At 36.3% G+C, this 18,619-nt stretch overlaps 1 protein-coding gene and 1 non-coding gene across 2 annotated transcripts in view; both read right to left on the reverse strand.

The window, feature by feature from the left end:
* Window positions 1–2,049: 2,049 nt before the first annotated feature.
* LOC149088139 (agrin-like) overlaps window positions 2,050–18,619 on the reverse strand; it is a 344,527-nt gene continuing 327,957 nt past the window's right edge. Inside the window, exons 24-31 of the mRNA XM_089244905.1 lie at window positions 17,918–17,935; window positions 12,224–12,335; window positions 11,463–11,787; window positions 9,045–9,126; window positions 7,368–7,619; window positions 7,110–7,213; window positions 5,002–5,410; window positions 2,050–2,603 (exon numbers count right to left, since the gene is read on the reverse strand). Of these exons, the coding sequence (XP_089101031.1) occupies window positions 5,265–5,410; window positions 7,110–7,213; window positions 7,368–7,619; window positions 9,045–9,126; window positions 11,463–11,787; window positions 12,224–12,335; window positions 17,918–17,935 (1,039 nt within the window). The 3' untranslated portion in view covers window positions 2,050–2,603; window positions 5,002–5,264. The remainder of the gene's footprint in view (window positions 2,604–5,001; window positions 5,411–7,109; window positions 7,214–7,367; window positions 7,620–9,044; window positions 9,127–11,462; window positions 11,788–12,223; window positions 12,336–17,917; window positions 17,936–18,619) is intronic.
* TRNAT-AGU (transfer RNA threonine (anticodon AGU)) lies at window positions 10,669–10,742 on the reverse strand. The gene has a single exon. It is a non-coding gene; the product is annotated as a tRNA-Thr (tRNA).

Consider the following 18,619-nt stretch of genomic DNA (forward strand, 5'->3'; position numbering starts at 1 on the left):
CGACCAATTTCTTTGCATCACGTGACCCTTTGAGCCTTTATCTGTCTTACATGAAAAAAGACAGCTGTCGCCAATCGTTTTGGTTTGGTATTCACCGAGTGTTTTACACATTTAGGAAAGAAAATCTTTTAAAATCAACAAACTACAAGGATTTTGAATATTTTTGTAAGAATTTTCGCTGTCGTATTTTATATTGTCAGGAAAATAAAATATTTGGTTTTATAAACATCAAAAATTGGTTATAAGAATGTTTACTAGGGGAGATTATAGCAATTTTCCAAACATAATAAGAGCGTCACGTACGTTCTCGTGTTTTATATATTTTTTTATACTATGGTCATTTATGTTGTACGCGAAGGCTTTATTATACTTTACTTATCGCACATAGATTCAATTTCGCTACCATTTTACATCTGACGAGATGGCTGTATCAGAATAAATTGTTGTTGGACCCAGCTAAGAGCAGTGTTTTCCAACTTGTAGTACTCGGACCCCTGGGGTTTCGTGAGTATTCTGTAAGGGGTCCGCGGGATCATTTCAATTTGCTACCATCGCATGAATGACATATTTTGTGATGTGAAATTGCAATTTTCAATTTTTTATGATTGCAAATTAGAAAAATTAGAAAATTTTAGATTTTTGTTGATGGGGGGAGGGGCCTACGACATTGATTTTCGGAGGCTACAGAAGGTCTGAGGATCATTTATCAGCACCATAGGGGGTTCGCGGTGCATTGATCTTCACGACAGGGCGTCCACGACATCAAAAAGGTTGGAAAACACTGGCTTAGACTTACCGGATTCCGAAACTTATAAATGAGGACGCTCGTGGTTTCCCTCGGCAACGTTTCTTACATAATACGTTTATAACAGATGCCACACCACTCTTTTAAGGAGTTCACAGCATTTTTTTAGGGGGCGCTGTTCATCCGATGGTCACCAGATTCCAAAACTCAGAAATGAGAACGTGTAGGAACGAACCCTTTTCACCTCACCGTATTCTAAACGTCACATACGTATGTTCACAACAAGACACCGCAAAATAATGAAAAAAAAAAATGTTTTTGAACCACAAAAACACAGAACCACTTTTAGTATGTATGCATGCATGCATAATTTTTTTAGGGATGGTGGAGTTGCTTTTTAACGGAGGGTATTTATAAAAGAATCAAGCATTGCGTAATTTTACCCATTTTGTTAAATGGGTAAAAATAGAAGTAGGAACTCCAGGCCCCCGTTTCAATGTAGGGCCAATCCTGGTACCTCGATTGCATAGGAAGACTCCAAGATATAAAGATCTGGTGGTATGATTTTGAAAAGTGTGTAAATTATTAAGGGTCGATATTTCCAGCCAGATAGCAGGCTCCCTTCAGGAATATCAATTTGTTAGGGGTATTGTTGAGGCATCCCCTTCCAGTGCACAGCATTAGCTGTTGCTGAGTGAATAATGATATTCTTAATCTTTGGCGGTCTAGAGGTTTTTTTTTTCTGTACTTCGTTGGTATGCAGTTCTCACTCTATAGCGCTCCGCCCCCCCCCCCCCGCAAATGAGACATCCCCCTGAATGTTTGTCCCTTTGCGTTTTTTGTATAGCTTATTAGTTCTGCTAAGAAGCACAGGGACCATCCTTAATCGTAAGGGATTGTTGTAACAATGGTGTACCGTTGTTTTCTTATGCGATGGGGGAATTCATCTCGACATGGACCGCGAGGGGTTAAGATAGTCCTGACCCTAAGCAGCTGGTTCAAAAGGTCTTCAATGTAAATAAAAAAAGAAAAGAAAATGGGGATATCATATATTTTCAGGAGAGAGAATTCTCCTTATTAAATTATTTTCCCAAAAAAAAAATTTGAATAGTCGTTGATGATCTTGCAAAGAAAAGCCGTTTTATAGAGAATGCGGAATGCGCAATTTGTTAATTTGGTAAATTTAGAACTGCACAATAGCTTAGGAAATATATTTAATTTAAAATCGATGAATAAAACATCAGTCACATAGAAAAACAAGAACCGGTTTAAAAATATACATTTATTGAACAGTAAAAAACCTTCTCAAAGATATACAAAAATAACAATTTATGAAGTGTTGATCAAACGAGTGATAATTGAAAGCCACGAATTAGCGAAGATTCTATCATCTCTCCGCTCTGACGACATTTGATACATTTTTATTATAATTAGTTTTTAAGTGAATGAAAAAAAATGAAAAAAAAACCACTATATATAATAGTAATATCTTTTGTATAATATAATTTTTAATAATGTATCCGAAATTCATCAAACTCTAACACTCGTAAAGAAAAAAAGAACTGTGACGAGATTAACACTTGAGAATGACAACAGTAACATCAACAACAACAACTATATACGATTTTCCTTTTTGTTTACTCATTGACAAATTAATGTTTTGATCTTAGTATTAGCAGGAACAAGCTCATGCAAGTAGGATGAATATTTGTGGTTTTTGGGAGTGTCTTTCGTCATTGTTGTAAAAAAAAGTCCTCAAATCGGGGAAATAGTCATTGCCTTGGAAATAATTTTTAATGGAGAGGATTCGTCTTTTTCTCATTGCCGTTTGTGTCTCCTTTCGATATGACAGGTACACCTAAAAAAAAATTCGGTCAAAAATATTTTATAGACACTCAAAAATGTATGCACACACAAATAATTCTAATGTCAGGAATTAATTGATTCGTAAATTTTCTGGTAATTTACCGTAATTTCTCGCACACATGCAAATTGGAAATGAAAAAATTGAATTCATCGTTCATTCAAGGTGCACAAACCCCCAACCCAAGGCCAAATGCCGGCGCTAAGGGAATCTTCCAGCTCGCGAAAGGTGCTCCGATATAAAAGTATCAATACACAAACTAAACTCGATAAATCAACGGGTTGACCATATTTCCTCTGTAAAAATACGGGATATCGCAAATTACCGCAGCGAACCCCCCTCTCCAAAAAAAAAAAACAATAAAAAAACGCAACAACACACACACACATTAGTCAAAAAGAAATTGCCTATAAAAAAATAGTTATAATAAAGTTACCAATTACAGCCAAAAACTTGTTAAAGTGAAGTAAAGTTGCCATTTACAGCTATAAAATGTCAAAGGCAGGCCCGTAATTTGGGGGTCGAGGGGTGGTGACCGGCCTTTAAAAGTAGAAAGGAAATGGACAAACAAGGAGTGGAAAAAAAATATAAACGTATATATTGAGTACATATATGCTCTTGGGCCTTCTTCCCGGAAAAAATGGAAATGACGGGCCTGGCAAAGGCAAGTAAAAATGCTATCTGTCGCTAAAATTTCTGAAAAATCGTCAATGACGGGAAATAAACAGCTACTGCATGTCGCAGGGGGTATAAATGTAATTCACCAAAAAATTATTTGACAAATATGTGAGATGAAGAAATTTATATGACTGTAATTAATTATTATAATCATAATTGTCATTATATAATTTATGTCATGAAAATAACCTGAGTTATTGATTAGAAAAATTTAAGTAACCCTTGTAAAATAAAGGAGGAAAAACGGGAAATTTTATATGAAAGTTTGGACGGCCAAAATTACGGTAATGTCCCTCAAAATGCAGATCATATGTGGTCATCCTTTATATAAGTTTCTGGGCCGCCAGCGGTAGAAATACCGTGTATCTGGGGTCCGCACCGCAGACTGGTGCAAAAGGTTGTGCACCTCTGGTATGAAACCGTTGCGGCGTAAAATGTGCGAGTTACAGGGTATTCCAAAATTATGGGGGGGGGGGGTGGGCATTTCAAAAATATTAATTAAAAAGTGATATGAATGCACTATTTGCTGCTTCGGTGCTTGGGAAAGTAGTATTTTTTTCAGTAATATAACTTCAAAATTATTTACAAGTTTTTGAAAAACACACACACTCTAAAAACAGATTTCAGACTGAAATGAAAGATGAATAGAACTCAAATGAGGAATGGGGAAATATTTACAAGTATATTCGTAGATTTGTAATTTAGTTTTTAAAAAGGGGGGGGGGATTATTTTAGGCATGAAATACAGTCAAACTCGGTTATAATAACGAAAAATATACCGTGAATTTTGCCGTTATAACCGAACTGTCGTCACGAGCGAGGTTGCTGTTTTCGAAATCTTTTTGACGAAAAATGCAATCAAGTGCAGTCAGATGCTGTGTCAGAAGCTGTTATTTTATCATGATTAGGGTGAGCATATCGAGAAAAACGGGAAATTGTTGGCATAAATGCGTACGAGATATCACTAATTTTCGCCAAGAATATTTCCAACTGTTAGAGAAATAGCCAAATATGGCTAACGAATAACCCTTGGTGAGTAATATGTACAGTGTTAGAAAATATGCAGTGATTTAAAATTTATTTCGCGGGAGGAAAAAGAAACATGGCAAATACGTGAGATGAATATTCACATCCATATTCATTTTTACATACTACCTCCATCTTTGATTCTAGTGAAGATTATGAATTAAAGTGAATTTCGTTGAAAAATCGAATTTAAAAAAAACCGGGGAAAATACGAGATATTTTTATAATAAAAAAGTCCGAAAGGAGTAATTACAGGCGAGTACAGAGTTTCCCGTATATGGGCCATGTTAATTAGGAGCACATCGGAGAAAACTCCAAGAGTCCAAGTTCTTAAAAACCTTTTTTCATGTTAGGTTTCTTCTACGCCATAAAACGACGAAAAATGTGTCGTTATATCTGAATTCGTGCCATTTTCATCGACGTTAGAAACAACGTTCATTAACATTATTCACTATATGGAGATCAGCCCAGAACGTCAATTATTTACGCTACCAATTATGACCAGGCTGTTGTTGCAGCCGAGGCCGTTATAATCGAGACTGACTGAACTCGGAAAAAACCTTGTTCAAGATAGTGATATGTATAAAAATGACATGCAACATCACCAAAATCGATAAACAGAAACACTCGAGATTCACGAATTAGGAAATATGCACGGAGAGTATATATACAATAAATGCAAACATACTCTCGAGAAGAAATTCATGTTGTCCCCTTTTTTGATGTACGTATGTGAGTGGAATCATAACACCAGGATATACAATATCGTAATCTTGCATAGGCACTGTGGCTGTCAAGGAGACCTCACAAGGCTTTTTTTCTTGATTTTTATATATATATATGGAACAACAAAACTTTTCCCTCCCATTCTATATCATCGATGATTGGCAACGGTTCCGAAGAAGTAATAGCAGTAGAAGAGAAAGAAAGGCACGAAATCTCGTATCTTGATCAGAAGTCATCACAGAAAGAGACGTCCCCTACTCCGTGAAGAATCAGGTGCAAGGGATCGCCGTCGATGACGATCCTCTCGATGCAGCCATCAAATCCCTGATAGTATTCCGTTGGTAAACCTTTTGGAAGACTCCGACATCCACCTGATAGAGGACAAGAGAAAAGACATTAACTTGAATAACGGTATTTTATCACTATTTTGGGAAAACTTTTTAGCATGCAATTATTGCTGTCAGACCTTGTACATAAGCCAAATGCAACTGACGTTTATTGTGTTGAAGTTAGGATAAACAGTAGGGTTCGGATATTTATGACCTAAAGATGAACCGTCGTTGCTGATCGGTATAACCTATCAGCATTCACCTTTAAGTCCTAAAAATCCAATCTGCATCCTAGTAATCAGAGTTTTAGAAACACCGAAATGAGGACGCATGTATATGCTTGTCCTTGGCAACGTTACTTACATCTGTTCCCAACAGATGACGCTGCTATATTAAAAAAAATTCGAAAGCGTAACAGAACTGCTATTACGTCTATCTTTTTCCTTCATCGACCATCAGATCTACAAAGGCTAATTCCATTATTGACAAATTTTTCTTTTATGTCAGGCAACTATGAGAACTTTTATCTATTAAACCTAATCAACCTTGAGTTTAAGCAAATGAAGATATTATTTGTCCTAAAAATAAAGACAAAACATTCCAATTTTCAAAACTTACGACATTTCATATTATTCAAAAGCGGTATCCTGTACAATTCAATAAACAATGGTATTCTCAAGATGGATATTGAGGTGTCTTCTTCCAGAGCTATTTTTCAGACTAGTCTAGAGCATAAGCGAATACAGGCTCACCGAACGAGAGTGACGATTGTATAGTGAACGGGGAAGGGTGGATTTTCGACCTCTATCCTTCCACTTATGCTAGTAATACAAATTTTTTGAAGAACAAAAAATTTGTACGCCCTCCCCCTGTATCCGCCTATGTTCTAGAGAAAGTGGAGACACAGTTAATAATATTAAAGGACCAGACACAGCGGTTACTTCCTAGATACAGTATCTAGGACGTTAATGACATAACTCGCTTCCCATCTGAAGGAGATATCGAAAAGCGCTGCTATAACAGCTACTGCTACTTGACCGGATATGAACTTTGTAAATACTCCAGGGAATTTCTAACGAATTGGTACATGCCGGAATGTGTGTCCGGAGTGTTTGGTTGACCCTAACGTACTTATACTGTTGGAAGAATGCGCGCTTTGTGCTCCACTGGTGTTGCGATCTGACTTTCATATTTTGAAAGGAAAATGGCAAGTGCCTAAATTTTCATCTAAGTGAGTATCATGTTAAAGGTCTGCCTGATGTGGAGAGACTTTTGTATTTAGAATACTTTTACATTGCAGATTTTCAGATAACAGCTACTGCTAACCTGCTAAGAGGCAACGTTGATACATCTTACAACGTCATACATACATTAATATTTTTGAGAATTCCGACGGAGATCTGTCGAAGCATGAAAATATGCATAGAAAAAAAATCCATATAAACGCACACACAAATGTATAAGTTTTTTCTTCGCAGCGGATTTTTTCCTCCCTGGACAGATAAAAGAAAAGTTATTCCAAAAACCTGGAAAAATAAAGACAAATGGATAGAATCATAAAAATGTATGAGGACCATTGAAACGCATGGGAATCTCTGAAAATTATGACGTCTGGTTGCCGTAGATCAGTGATCATTTTTAAGAATTAAGACTACTTTTTTTCGATTTTATTAATTTCTATGAAGGTGGAATACCATCGCGAATAACAAAAGAACTTGGTGAAACAAGGAGGTTTTCTTACCTATCCAATACACCCCATCAGTATTCAATTCCGTGGCACCTGGTTCAGATGAGTTACTCAAAGATGCACTTCCATCAATGATTAAAACACCAAGTCTCATGTTCCTGTTGTGGAACGAGTAATCAGAGTTAGATATATTTTAAAATAATACGTGAAGAAAGATTATCTCCAGGCACAATAGAGGTATGAGTTGCGGGAATATTCTCGATCCAAGGTGAATGCGACAATGAAAAATTTATGCAAATGAGAGAAGCTTACCTTTCTATAATAGCCGTATGCCACTCGGAATCATCAACTTTTTCAGCGCTGGTGACCACCAAATGTCTGTCTGTCTGTTTGCCCAAGTTGAAGCTCATCTGAAACCTGCCATTGACAATAGCCAGGGCAAGGAAATCACCTCCATTCCGAGACCTGCCGGACGAAATCCCACCATGTGTCCATAGTATGAGTCCATTCGGTTGGCTTGTTCGGAACGTCACTTCTATGTTTGTCTCGCTCTGTCCTTCTTGCCTGTGTGAGAACAATATTACAAACACAATTCCTTCAATTTTACTCTAATTCCAAAGGTTAAATTATTTCTGGCTTGATTTCTCATTTAATTTCCTACTTTATTACATCAGAAAAGATTTTGAATGACCGTATTATAAAATAAGTGGAAAATATTTTTTAGCAGTAAGGATAGGAAGAAAGACCAAGACATGAAAAAACTCAACAAGAAATCTCGAAGAAAATACGAAAGTTTCGACAGGAAACAAGAATTTTCGATAATACTTCAATCCATTATAGGAGGGGGGGGGGGGGAGAAGGAAAACGTTATTTATTCTACCGGTTGGAATATAAATGAGAGGGCGTAAAGAGGGGGGAAAAACAAATGTCGAAGACAGATTCTGACATTTACCAAAAGCAAGACATCCGTTTGACATCCTTGAAGAATGAACGGAAAGTTTATACATTTTCTTACATTTATTTTATATCTGGAAACCAGATCCGGTGATTCTTATTTGTGAAAAAAAAAATACTGTAGGACAAGAATCACAAAAACCATATGTAGTATTAATTGTGAATAAGTACTGAATAGATATATATTGGCGTACATTAATAACCTTGGCTTTGTGCAAACTCTCCACAAAATTTGGTAACGGCAAATTGTGCAACCGATATCCTTATTGGTTGCATTTTTAAAGTTTCATAAATTAACTTTTATGAAACTTTTATAGTGTAATCCAGGCCTCAGAGCAGCGACGAACACTTTCAGAACCACTGCTCTATACTATACAGGCTGATCCACATTGTTTCCTCAATTGCTTGCCGTGTTGACAGTAAATGTAGATCCCGCTCTGGAGAGTCATTTGCAAAATATTTCGTATTTTTAAATGCAATACTTAGCTGCAATATAAGTGTTAAATATATACAATCACTGTTTTGGCAAATTATCATGACAATTAATTTTGACAACTACAGAATTTTTACAACTTTGAATTCAATTTACGTTTCGCAATTCGTGAGTTCACACCATCAATCATTGGTGACAAATACTGTAAAAATACTTCAAAGTGAAATATCTTCATTATTATCGCATTTAAAAATGTTAAATTTTTTGTAAATGACTTCTTAGAGCCACATTTACATTTCACTCACTAAAACTTATATCACAAAAGCACCTACATAAAAAATTTACATAATTTTTTTACATTTATTTAACATTTTTTTACATAAATAGTATTTTTTTCTTAATGTATACGACCCCTTGGAAAATTTGAGATATTTTGAGTACCCGCACGGCATTTGAAAACTTTCGTAATTGAAAGTATGTTTCCAAAGTCAACGGTTGCAAAGATATCTGCTGTGGAAACAATTTGGGACAGCTTGTATTGCATGCAGCACCATTTATAGAAAAACATCGCGACACCTTATTCCTCATTAGAGTTGACTTACGTGGAAGGACCTTTGCCAGCAAAACTGAGATAAGTATCACCATTAAACAGAACTGGTCTCTCCAAGTCTTCACTTGTTACACCTGCAACAAAGGTGGACGAGCGTCATTGATTGCAACATTCAATTAAAGCGGGATTTTTATCAAAATTTCAATTAAAAAAAAACAAACTCAAGATTGCATAAATTGAATATGAAGCAATGCAGATTAGATGCGAAATTATTCGTAAGATTCCGAAAGTAATTGGGGAGGACACGTGACGTAAAAGGATCGAGAGTTCGATATCGAATGTGTCGTCGGGAGATGTCTTGTTTTTTAACTGAATTATAAATGCAACGAATCTCGAAACTTTGGCATAAAATATTTCAGATTAATATAATAATGTTGACATAATATCAAGTATTGATTGAATTCGCGTTTCTGTTTGCGAACGGAAACCGAGAGAACTTGACTCATACCGGAGAAGATACGAGTTTAATCCCCTTTGGAGCGAGGATTCAACTTGAAAATTTGAACGGATGTTTCAAATTGCATCATGAATATTATGGAGTGAGGATACCCCTGAAGGCACGTGGATCTATTGATACAGACACATATGAGTAAACACGCGTACGTTGTAGTTTTAGAGTATTACCCTGAAGGGCACTCAAATTATGTGAGTAAATATACTAAACAGGGTGCCCCCCATACTCTACCGCTGAAACACGAGGGGTGATAGTAAACGTCAAGGCAAACAACTTTTCCAATGGAACAACCTACGGTCGCAAATGACTTTTATTTTATCGGATGGGACCAGATCCACCCTTAAGGATGTGCGACAGATGTGGTACTGCCAGGTCCCGTTTTCTTTTTTTGGGGGGGGGGGAGAAAGGGAGGATTTACGGTAAAAATAATTTCTTCCACAAATTCTGAATTTTCATCAATTCTGGAATTTTGCATTTTCATCAATTCTGGAATTTCGCATTTTCATCAATTCCGGAATTTTGCATTTTCATAAATTCCGGAATTTTGCATTTTCATCCAGAAAGAAATAATTCTGTGATTATTTCTTTCATAAATTCCGAATTTCCATTATATATAGAATTGTTTTTTTTTCTTTAAAAACTCTGATTTTCCACATTTTTGAAATTTTGAGCTCTAAAATTCAGGAATTAGGAATTTTCACCAATTCTGAAACTATTTTTATTTATTTTGAATTTTCATGGGTGCTGGAATTATGTGTTGCATTTATTCTGAATTTTAAAGATTTTCATTTTCTGAAGTTTCGATCCCCCCTCCCCATACAGAAGAAGAAAATCGGGGCTAATGGCCTCCTCCCGCTACTATTTTCACACTGGGCCCCGCATCTGGTAAGGGTGGCCTTGCATGAGTCTGGTAACCCTTGGAGAAAAACGGGGGATATCCTTCCCCCACAAGCGTTAAACCTTTGGACAGGAAAAGGAAGAATATTTTTCCCCTCCGTTAAATGCCCGTAATTAGTTTTTTTTCCGGTTCACACTGTATGAAATTTCTATTTCATTCTTCATGAAGTAAGATTGCCATATGTTGGCGACTTCCCAAGTCGGACATAATGCACATTTATTCATTCTCAAACCGAGCACAACTCCGGTAAAAGTTTTCACCACGAGGCACCGGTGGGATTCGAACCCACGATCTCCTGTTTACTAGACAGGCGCTTTAACCAACTAAGCCACGGCACCACGGGTAACAAAATTAGGTTCGATAACGCGTTCCACATCAGAAGACTCCGAGGGCCCCATTTGGTCAGTGGGCCATAAGTAGAGCATGCATGTTGTAGAACAAAGCAAAGGTGCCCAATCTTTTGATGAGAGTGGTTTAACATCTGTTCACGACTCTCAATGGAATTGAATGGCCGAAAATCTGCAATGGAATACTGTAATGTAAATTTCAAATAATAACTAGGATCAGTAGTGTCTTAACGGGTGCTCAAAAGAAAGATGAGTCAAACAATGAAGTAGGGCGGGGGGGGGGGGGCTCTACGCACTGAAACTGTTTTCTCCTTCATTCTGTATTATTCAACAAAAATTTTAGTTTCCTCCTTTAAGTGTTCATTGAATTTTGTGACGGCAATTCTATCCAGTGTTTCACCCCTCCCCCGGAAAGACAGTTTTGATAGAGGTAAGAATAATAAAAAAGGAGCCCCAAATAAGTTTAAGCGCCAAGCCTTCATGCCCATAGGGAACCTTTCAACCGTTAAGTTTTGATCCATAGAGAATTCAGAATTGTCAATCTGCCACAACTTGGGATGTTCATGTTTTTTCACTAATACATTCATTAAAAAGCCACAGGTTTATCTTGAAGTTCCGTATCAAATGGCTTCAAGGGTCCCATTTGAATTATTGGTTGAGAGTCTACGTTGTAGTTATATCTCTCTCTCACACACACACACACATACTTACGTCTCTCGCATTTAGGGCCCCAAAAGTACAGCTGACATTTGCAGGTTACTTGGTTGAGATGAGGCACGCAAGTTCCGCCGTTAAGACATACACCGGAAGAGGAAGGTTCGTTGGGGCCCCCACACGGGGGGCCCCGGTATCTCTTCACCTCGTGAGACCATGTGGCTAACGAAAACAAGTTGTCTATGGATTTTCCGTTCAGAACCAGTCTTAGAATAGCTCCGTCAAGACCCGTACTTATGCTAGCTTCCACGTTGACGATACTCATGTTGGGCACTCCACCGATGTACAGCTTCTGATCAAGGTTTAATTCCGATAGGGAAGTCTGTTTGTTGCAAGGAAAAATTAAAATGTCTCAGAACATGGTTAAATATTCTTAGAAAAAATAGAATCAATCATTTATATATATATATTCATCACCTTGATTTTATTGCGTTAAATAAGGGTTCTTAACCTATGACACTCGCGATCCAAACTTGGGTAGCAGGATCTTCCGATATGGATCTTTCGAATTCTACTAACAGTCGGGGGCTCTTGAGCTATGGGTCTGAACCCAAACTTGATTCACAGGGGCTTCTGAGATGAGTTGCGCAGATCCACTCACAATCCTGTTATGAATGCACTTATTGCGTCACTGGTTTCACTAATTTTGAAAAACAATCGCATCATAGGTCGCGAAGCTGATCATGTTGATTTTGGGTCACAGCTGAAAAAGGTTAAGAACCCCCCCGCTTTAGGTGTGCCAATATAGTGTATCGTACCAGGGCTTCAGCTTCCAAGATTCCTCCGTCATCTATCTGCAAGGTGCCATGTTTTCTCACTCTCGTCGCTTTGACTGAGTGCCATTCGTTCAGTGTCACAGGCTTTTCACTTCTGGAAAACAAAATAGATATGTCGTATGATAGATAGTTTAATAGGACATCTATTTGAGACATAATAATGAATAGAAAGAAAGGTTTACCAGCAACCAAGAAACGTTCCTCGTCGGATGTTGTTTGTGATGAATCAGGTAAAATGAAGATTTGCGGGACATAAGCAGCAAAATTTGTATACAGGGTCATTCAGAAAAGATAGGAAAGACTTTGAGGGGGGATAATCAGAATTAAACCGTGATGGTACACACACCAATACAAACAATTGTCATCAAAGAATGCATGTTCTAACATCGAACGCACTAGCGCGTTTCGAAACGGCGGCTTCGCAAACGTTAAAACGGCATTCTTGTTGAAATTTGTCTGGATAAAAAAGAACACCATGCATGCAAATGTAACCTCGGGAAGAAGAAGAAACCGTATGCAAATCTGCGTCACAGAGTATAAAACATGTCCGCAATAGCTGCGGGTGGAACAAAAATTAACAGAAGACTACGGCCAAACAGTTGTTATCTTCTTATTTTTCATTTGACGCCGGTCGTGAAACCCTACGGCAACGGCATTAGTGTACTTTCCTGTGTATAATCCACTGCGCTTTATAATACGCCGATGTAAATATCGCTACTTTAGAAATCGATATGTGCAAATATCATTCATCAATAATGAAATCTTAAGGAATGTTTTGGAGAGGGCTTATTTGACATGTTTTTGTATAAATAATTTCAATTTCTCTGCTCGCATCTATACGCATAAATCCTTAAAAGTTATTCTTCCTAATTTAATTTTCAAAATAATTATTTCTATTCCAATTTCTCAGAAACAAATCTGCAGTTAATAAATACTCCACGGTATTCGAAGAATTTGTACTTAGAAGCTTCGATGATTCTGTAACGTATATAATTTAAGGATCATACGCAAGAAAAATTCAGGTACAGATGATGTCGAAATCCTATGTTGAAAATTTCATTCGCAGCGAAGCTTCAAAATGAAAATAATTCTTAGGTTTAAGTAGCCTGAATGAGTATAGGTGATGATTCTGAAAAGAGGTCCAATAGGAAGCCCCTCACCAATAGCTGTACCTAAAATAATTAGGAAAAATGCTTATACTAAGCTCAAGTGGCAAGCGTTAATGATTAATGGGAGGAAAAGTTTACTACACAAGAGAAAATTTTGAGAGATTATTGTGGTAAATCATATATAACTATTAGAAAAAAAAAACTGATTTCACAACCTAACATTTGAGATACAGTCTAAAAAATTCGCCGATTTGAAACTTCGAACCTAATTAGTAGTTCATTTCAGACAATACATAGACCACCAGTTCATACCGAGAAAATTACTTTCCAATTTAACTCTAGTGATTAATCTTCATTTGATAACGACGAGTATTTTGAATGTAACCTTATGAACATGCAATCTATTAATCAAGTGCAAAATTTAATTTTTCTTCTTTTTTAATTCTGAAAATAAGATTAAACCGATGCCATTTATTCGTAAACTTAATTGCATTAATATTCCCTCGGAATTTATTTAGATCGCGACGGAATTCTTGTTTCCAATCAAAAATGTCTACATCTTTTTCCAAACAAATATTAATCCAATTGGATTAGGTAAATACTGCAGTTAGGAGGATATATTGCAATTATCATCTTTTTTGTATTTTTTTCCCAATAAAATAAATTCCAGTGGAATCTAATCCGATTTTCTAATCATATTAATTACCATTTAAATACTGCATTACGGGAAATTCATTTCTACAATACTCTATCGGATTGATTGGATAATGATGACAATAATCGTACTTGAAGAATTAACTCGAATTACGTTAAGCAATAACAAATTTTCTCTTCCGTATAAATAATTTAGATGGAGTTATTCCTAGGAAAAGTTAGAAAAAAAAATTATCCAATTTTTTTATAATCAACGTTAATTACATTCACATAAAAAAAGGCATAAAAACATTCTAATAATTCAAGGAAGTAGTAAAAAAAGTGAATAAAATTTCCGAGGAAACAAATTATTATATTTTTTTTTGTTTCGAGTATGCCATACTTCATATAGTTGAGTTAATATTGTTAATTAGGTTTTGGCATGGAAAAAATTATTATGTATCCACTTCAAGCAAGGTATGGGGGCGAGAAAAAAAAAACGCTATACGAGAGAGAGAAGGGCAATTACTTCAAGTAAAAGCATATCTTGATGTTCTGTAGAAAACAGAAATACGGCATAAAAAACATTTTCCCTTCAACGTTATTTATTTTCACTTCCGTAGATTAAATGCTTCGGACTTTATTTGCGTGTTTATTAGAAACAAGAACATAGAAAAACAAACAAAGTTAATGTAAGCAACATTATCACATGTACAAGTTTTATGTAACCCTCCCGTATGGAGTGTGATTGGGATTAATTAGATGTCGCACTGAACTACTATAAAACTTGGAAGTATGTATCAAAACACAATTTTACAGGTCAGAGCAGACCTTAGGGGGGTTCACGACAAATGCAGTCGTAATAAGCCCCTACGTTCAAGTGGGCCACGTACTCGCAGTAAAAGGAACGAAAAAGTATTGATGTTAAAAAAATGTCTTGTTTTGTTTCAACAGTAATATTTTTAATGAAAATCTAGATGATTTACAGCAGTGGTTCCCAATTGGGGTGCCTGGGCACCCCTTTCCCCGTCTACATTTTTTAATGGGGTCCACGGACAAATTGTAAAATTATAAAAAAAATTAATGCTAAGTTGAAAAAAAAAATTATCATTACTATCGCATCACATTAACTAGTAGTACTAATAAACCACACATGCACCTAGTCCATATTCCCCTGCGGAACCTCTAACGAATTCGTACATGCGGGAATGTGCAGTGAAACCTGACGTGAAGTTTGTTTCTGTGTAATGCTTGTTATGTGTAGTGCTGCCATCAGTTTTTCTAACCGTGAGTGAAGTGTACATTATGAGTACTGGATAACATGTCCTTCATTGTTCGAGAGCATTCTCTCTGTAGATGGTTCAAGTTTCTGCTGCTATAAATGGGGGTTCACGACAGACGCTAATACTTCCGGGAGAGTCTGGTGAGAATCTGGTGATTCTCATAATATAACCAAATTTTCTGTAAGGTCTAGAACCAATATCATTAAAATGATTTGAAAAGTAAAATTTGAAGAATAAGGAACACCAAGATCATAGAGTCGAATCGGTCCATGATAAAATAGTATTATTTATAAGTATGAAATAAGTTATAGGTGAAACTCTCTCAGCGACAAAACATTTATTAATATCTTAAAATACAGATTATTTCGACCATCCCATGCAGGAAGAACAATTATATTGAGTTGAAGTTTATTGACGATTCAACATTGTCAATAATTCAATAGATTTTAAAATCATCGGTGAACATAAAACCATTTTCAAAAATTTCAGTCAGATCACTGATGAAGATCAAAAAACGAAACGGTTCTAGAATCGATCACAGGGACACCGATTGTTACATTAACACCTTTACCTAAAGCGTAACAGTAAGATACATAACAAATTCTGCCCTGGAGATAGCTATTGAATCCAATCAACAAGATTACAACTAAAATCAAATTTTCTCAATTTTTTTCTATTAAAACAGTGTGATGAATTTTATCGAATGCCTTTGCAAAATCAGTGTTGGTGACATGCAATCATACATTGCCGCGAAGCCTGAGCAGTTTGCAAAAAAAAAAAAAAAAAAATGCACATCTGCCAATTGACTCGGCTAGAAGAGGCAGCCCTAGAAAAGTTTGATATCACACCACCTCTCACTTTTAACCAGATCATGGCCCGTCGCTGTGTCTCAATTATATAAGCAGGTGGCCGAAGAAGACCAGGGTCATGCTGTAAAATGTGTGTTGTGAACCTAACGTGTGAAGTTCGTTTCTGTGTAATGCTTGTTATAATGCTTGAGCTTGAAATAACAGACAAATATTCACGTTAATATTCCTTACGAAAACTCTAACGTAAAGGGCATCTGTTGGAAAAGTACAACACCTTCCCATAGCCCATCCGACTATCTACCTCATCACTAGTTATAATGCTGTCATCTTCCGTCAATTTTTCTAAATATGAGTAAAATGTAATGATTGAATATTTATGGTGGCGCTTCCGATACAATGCAGGCTAAACGCATGAATCTACCCGAGCACGGGACGTCAAGTGCAGAAGAGGTCTCAAGAGAATGAAATCTGTATAAAGTTCTCGAGAATAAGCGTTTGAATTGGTTTTCCTGGGCTGGGAGCCCACGGTGGTGTTTAGACACTACTTTTCCGGGAGCCGCGGTACATACTTTGAAAACGCAAATAACTTAACCCTTTTATGACCGCATCATGTAAAAAATGAAATAAGTATCACGTAAATTTACTGGTTGGTTATTTTAGTTCTAATTAGAGCCTAAAAACAAAATAATATAATAATTTTTTCAAAAGATTATTTAGTACACAACAAATTAATTAACCTGGTACCGTCACCACTATACGTTTGCCATAAAAATGAAATATACCAATTCACAAATATGTTGAATAATACAAAATAATAATTAATATTTATTTATTTTACCACAAAGAAAGCTGCAATTTATTTTACACCATTTTGAGGAACATTTTATGCCGTTAGGTTTTGGAGACCATATTTACAGAGGGACACATTGACTTTACTTTTATACCTTATTACCTTATACTAATACCTTTATACTTCAAAATACAACACCCAACAACTTATCTAAGGGAGTTGAGGGTTTTAGAAAAAAGTGGCACTTTAAAGCAGTGTTTCTGAACTTCTTTCTACCCATGGTCCCGTTTGGACCATATTTTCTTTTCGGCCCCCCACCATCATACAAGAGGGAGTTCCTCTCTCCCTATCGAATTGAGTTTAATCAAAACTAAATTTATAATGAACAAAAATTTTTTTAAAAAGATATAAGCTTTAATTTTATGTAAGTCTTACAAATCCATCGATCCTGGCCCAGGCACCGATACAGAAGTAGGTGATCATCCATCCCAAGAGCCGAATTATATGGATAAATAGGTCTGAGTACGGGATGATACAACTAGCCTTCACAATAAATCGCCTCTACTGACTCAACACACTGGGCCCATGCCTACCTTGGGCTAGAGTTCAGTGAATTTCCTTCTTGTAAGAGTTTTGTGTATGGCCGTCTCAACATCATGGGTACCCGGTGATGTTCTGGGGTCCTATACTGAGCTGGAAGTAACAGCTTACATATTTACACTAAAAAAAATCATAGTACCAGATCTCATCACGAGGCCCCTGGCCACGCATAAATGTGCCCATGGCTCTGGATTTATGGACAGCTCTGTTGTATTTTGAAAACAGTCACATTTTTTGTGTGCCCCACCACATTTCACCTGCAAGATTTATTTCTTCACAGCTCTCTGTGGCCCCCTTCACCACTTGCCATGGCCCTCTTTCCATTTGATTTTCCCTCGTGTTGCCTCTCAGAATATCCCAGAACTGCAAAAGGGTCGTATTTCCCCAGGTTGAGAACCACTGCTTTAAAGTACTGTCAGTAATCAAAGGGTTAAGAAAATAAACGAACTTACTTGATGCTTACAACTCCTCTTAAAACCAGCCGCAAGAATAGTAGCCAAGGAAAAAACAGAAAAAGAACAAAATGAATATCACATTTCTTTTGAGTAATATACGGAAAATATAAACGTGTTCAATACGTCGAAACCATATGTTTCATTATATATGAAATTTCATTAACCCTATAGTACTAACTAAAACAAAACTGCTGATAAAACTGCACGTTAACTGCCCATATCCCTACGTTTCTGATACATAGAGTTAGTATCCTAGGGTTAATTTCGAAACCATCTCTTCCATTGCATATGAATTTTTTCATTAGTTCCAAAATCATCTTTCATTAAGCGATAATTCCAGGTAATGGTTTCAAGGGGAGTTTTTCTCTAATAGGGTTGTGAATTAATGGCTTACCTCCGGGAGTCGTGAATTCCAACACAATCGACATGTTTAAAAAGAAATACGATAAACATACTGGAATAGATCGAGAAACTATCCATATTTAGATAAGAGACAACCATAATTTTTTTAATGGGCAGTGTATTATTTATTACTAATTATAAATTTTTTCTTTCGTGGCATATGCTTTTAAAATTTTGTTGTTTTATTTTTGTTATATTTGACATTCATATTTCTTTATAGACATCTTTTCAGCCACCTTGTTGGGCAATTTGCCTGTTGTGGCCTTTGTGTTTGCATTTTTATTTCTATTAGTTCCG

The sequence above is a fragment of the Pholcus phalangioides genome, unplaced genomic scaffold (assembly GCF_987345545.1).
Source record: "Pholcus phalangioides strain wild (caught in Gottingen) unplaced genomic scaffold, Ppha-v1.0 ptg000003l_1, whole genome shotgun sequence".
In the NCBI taxonomy this organism is placed as follows: domain Eukaryota; kingdom Metazoa; phylum Arthropoda; class Arachnida; order Araneae; family Pholcidae; genus Pholcus; species Pholcus phalangioides.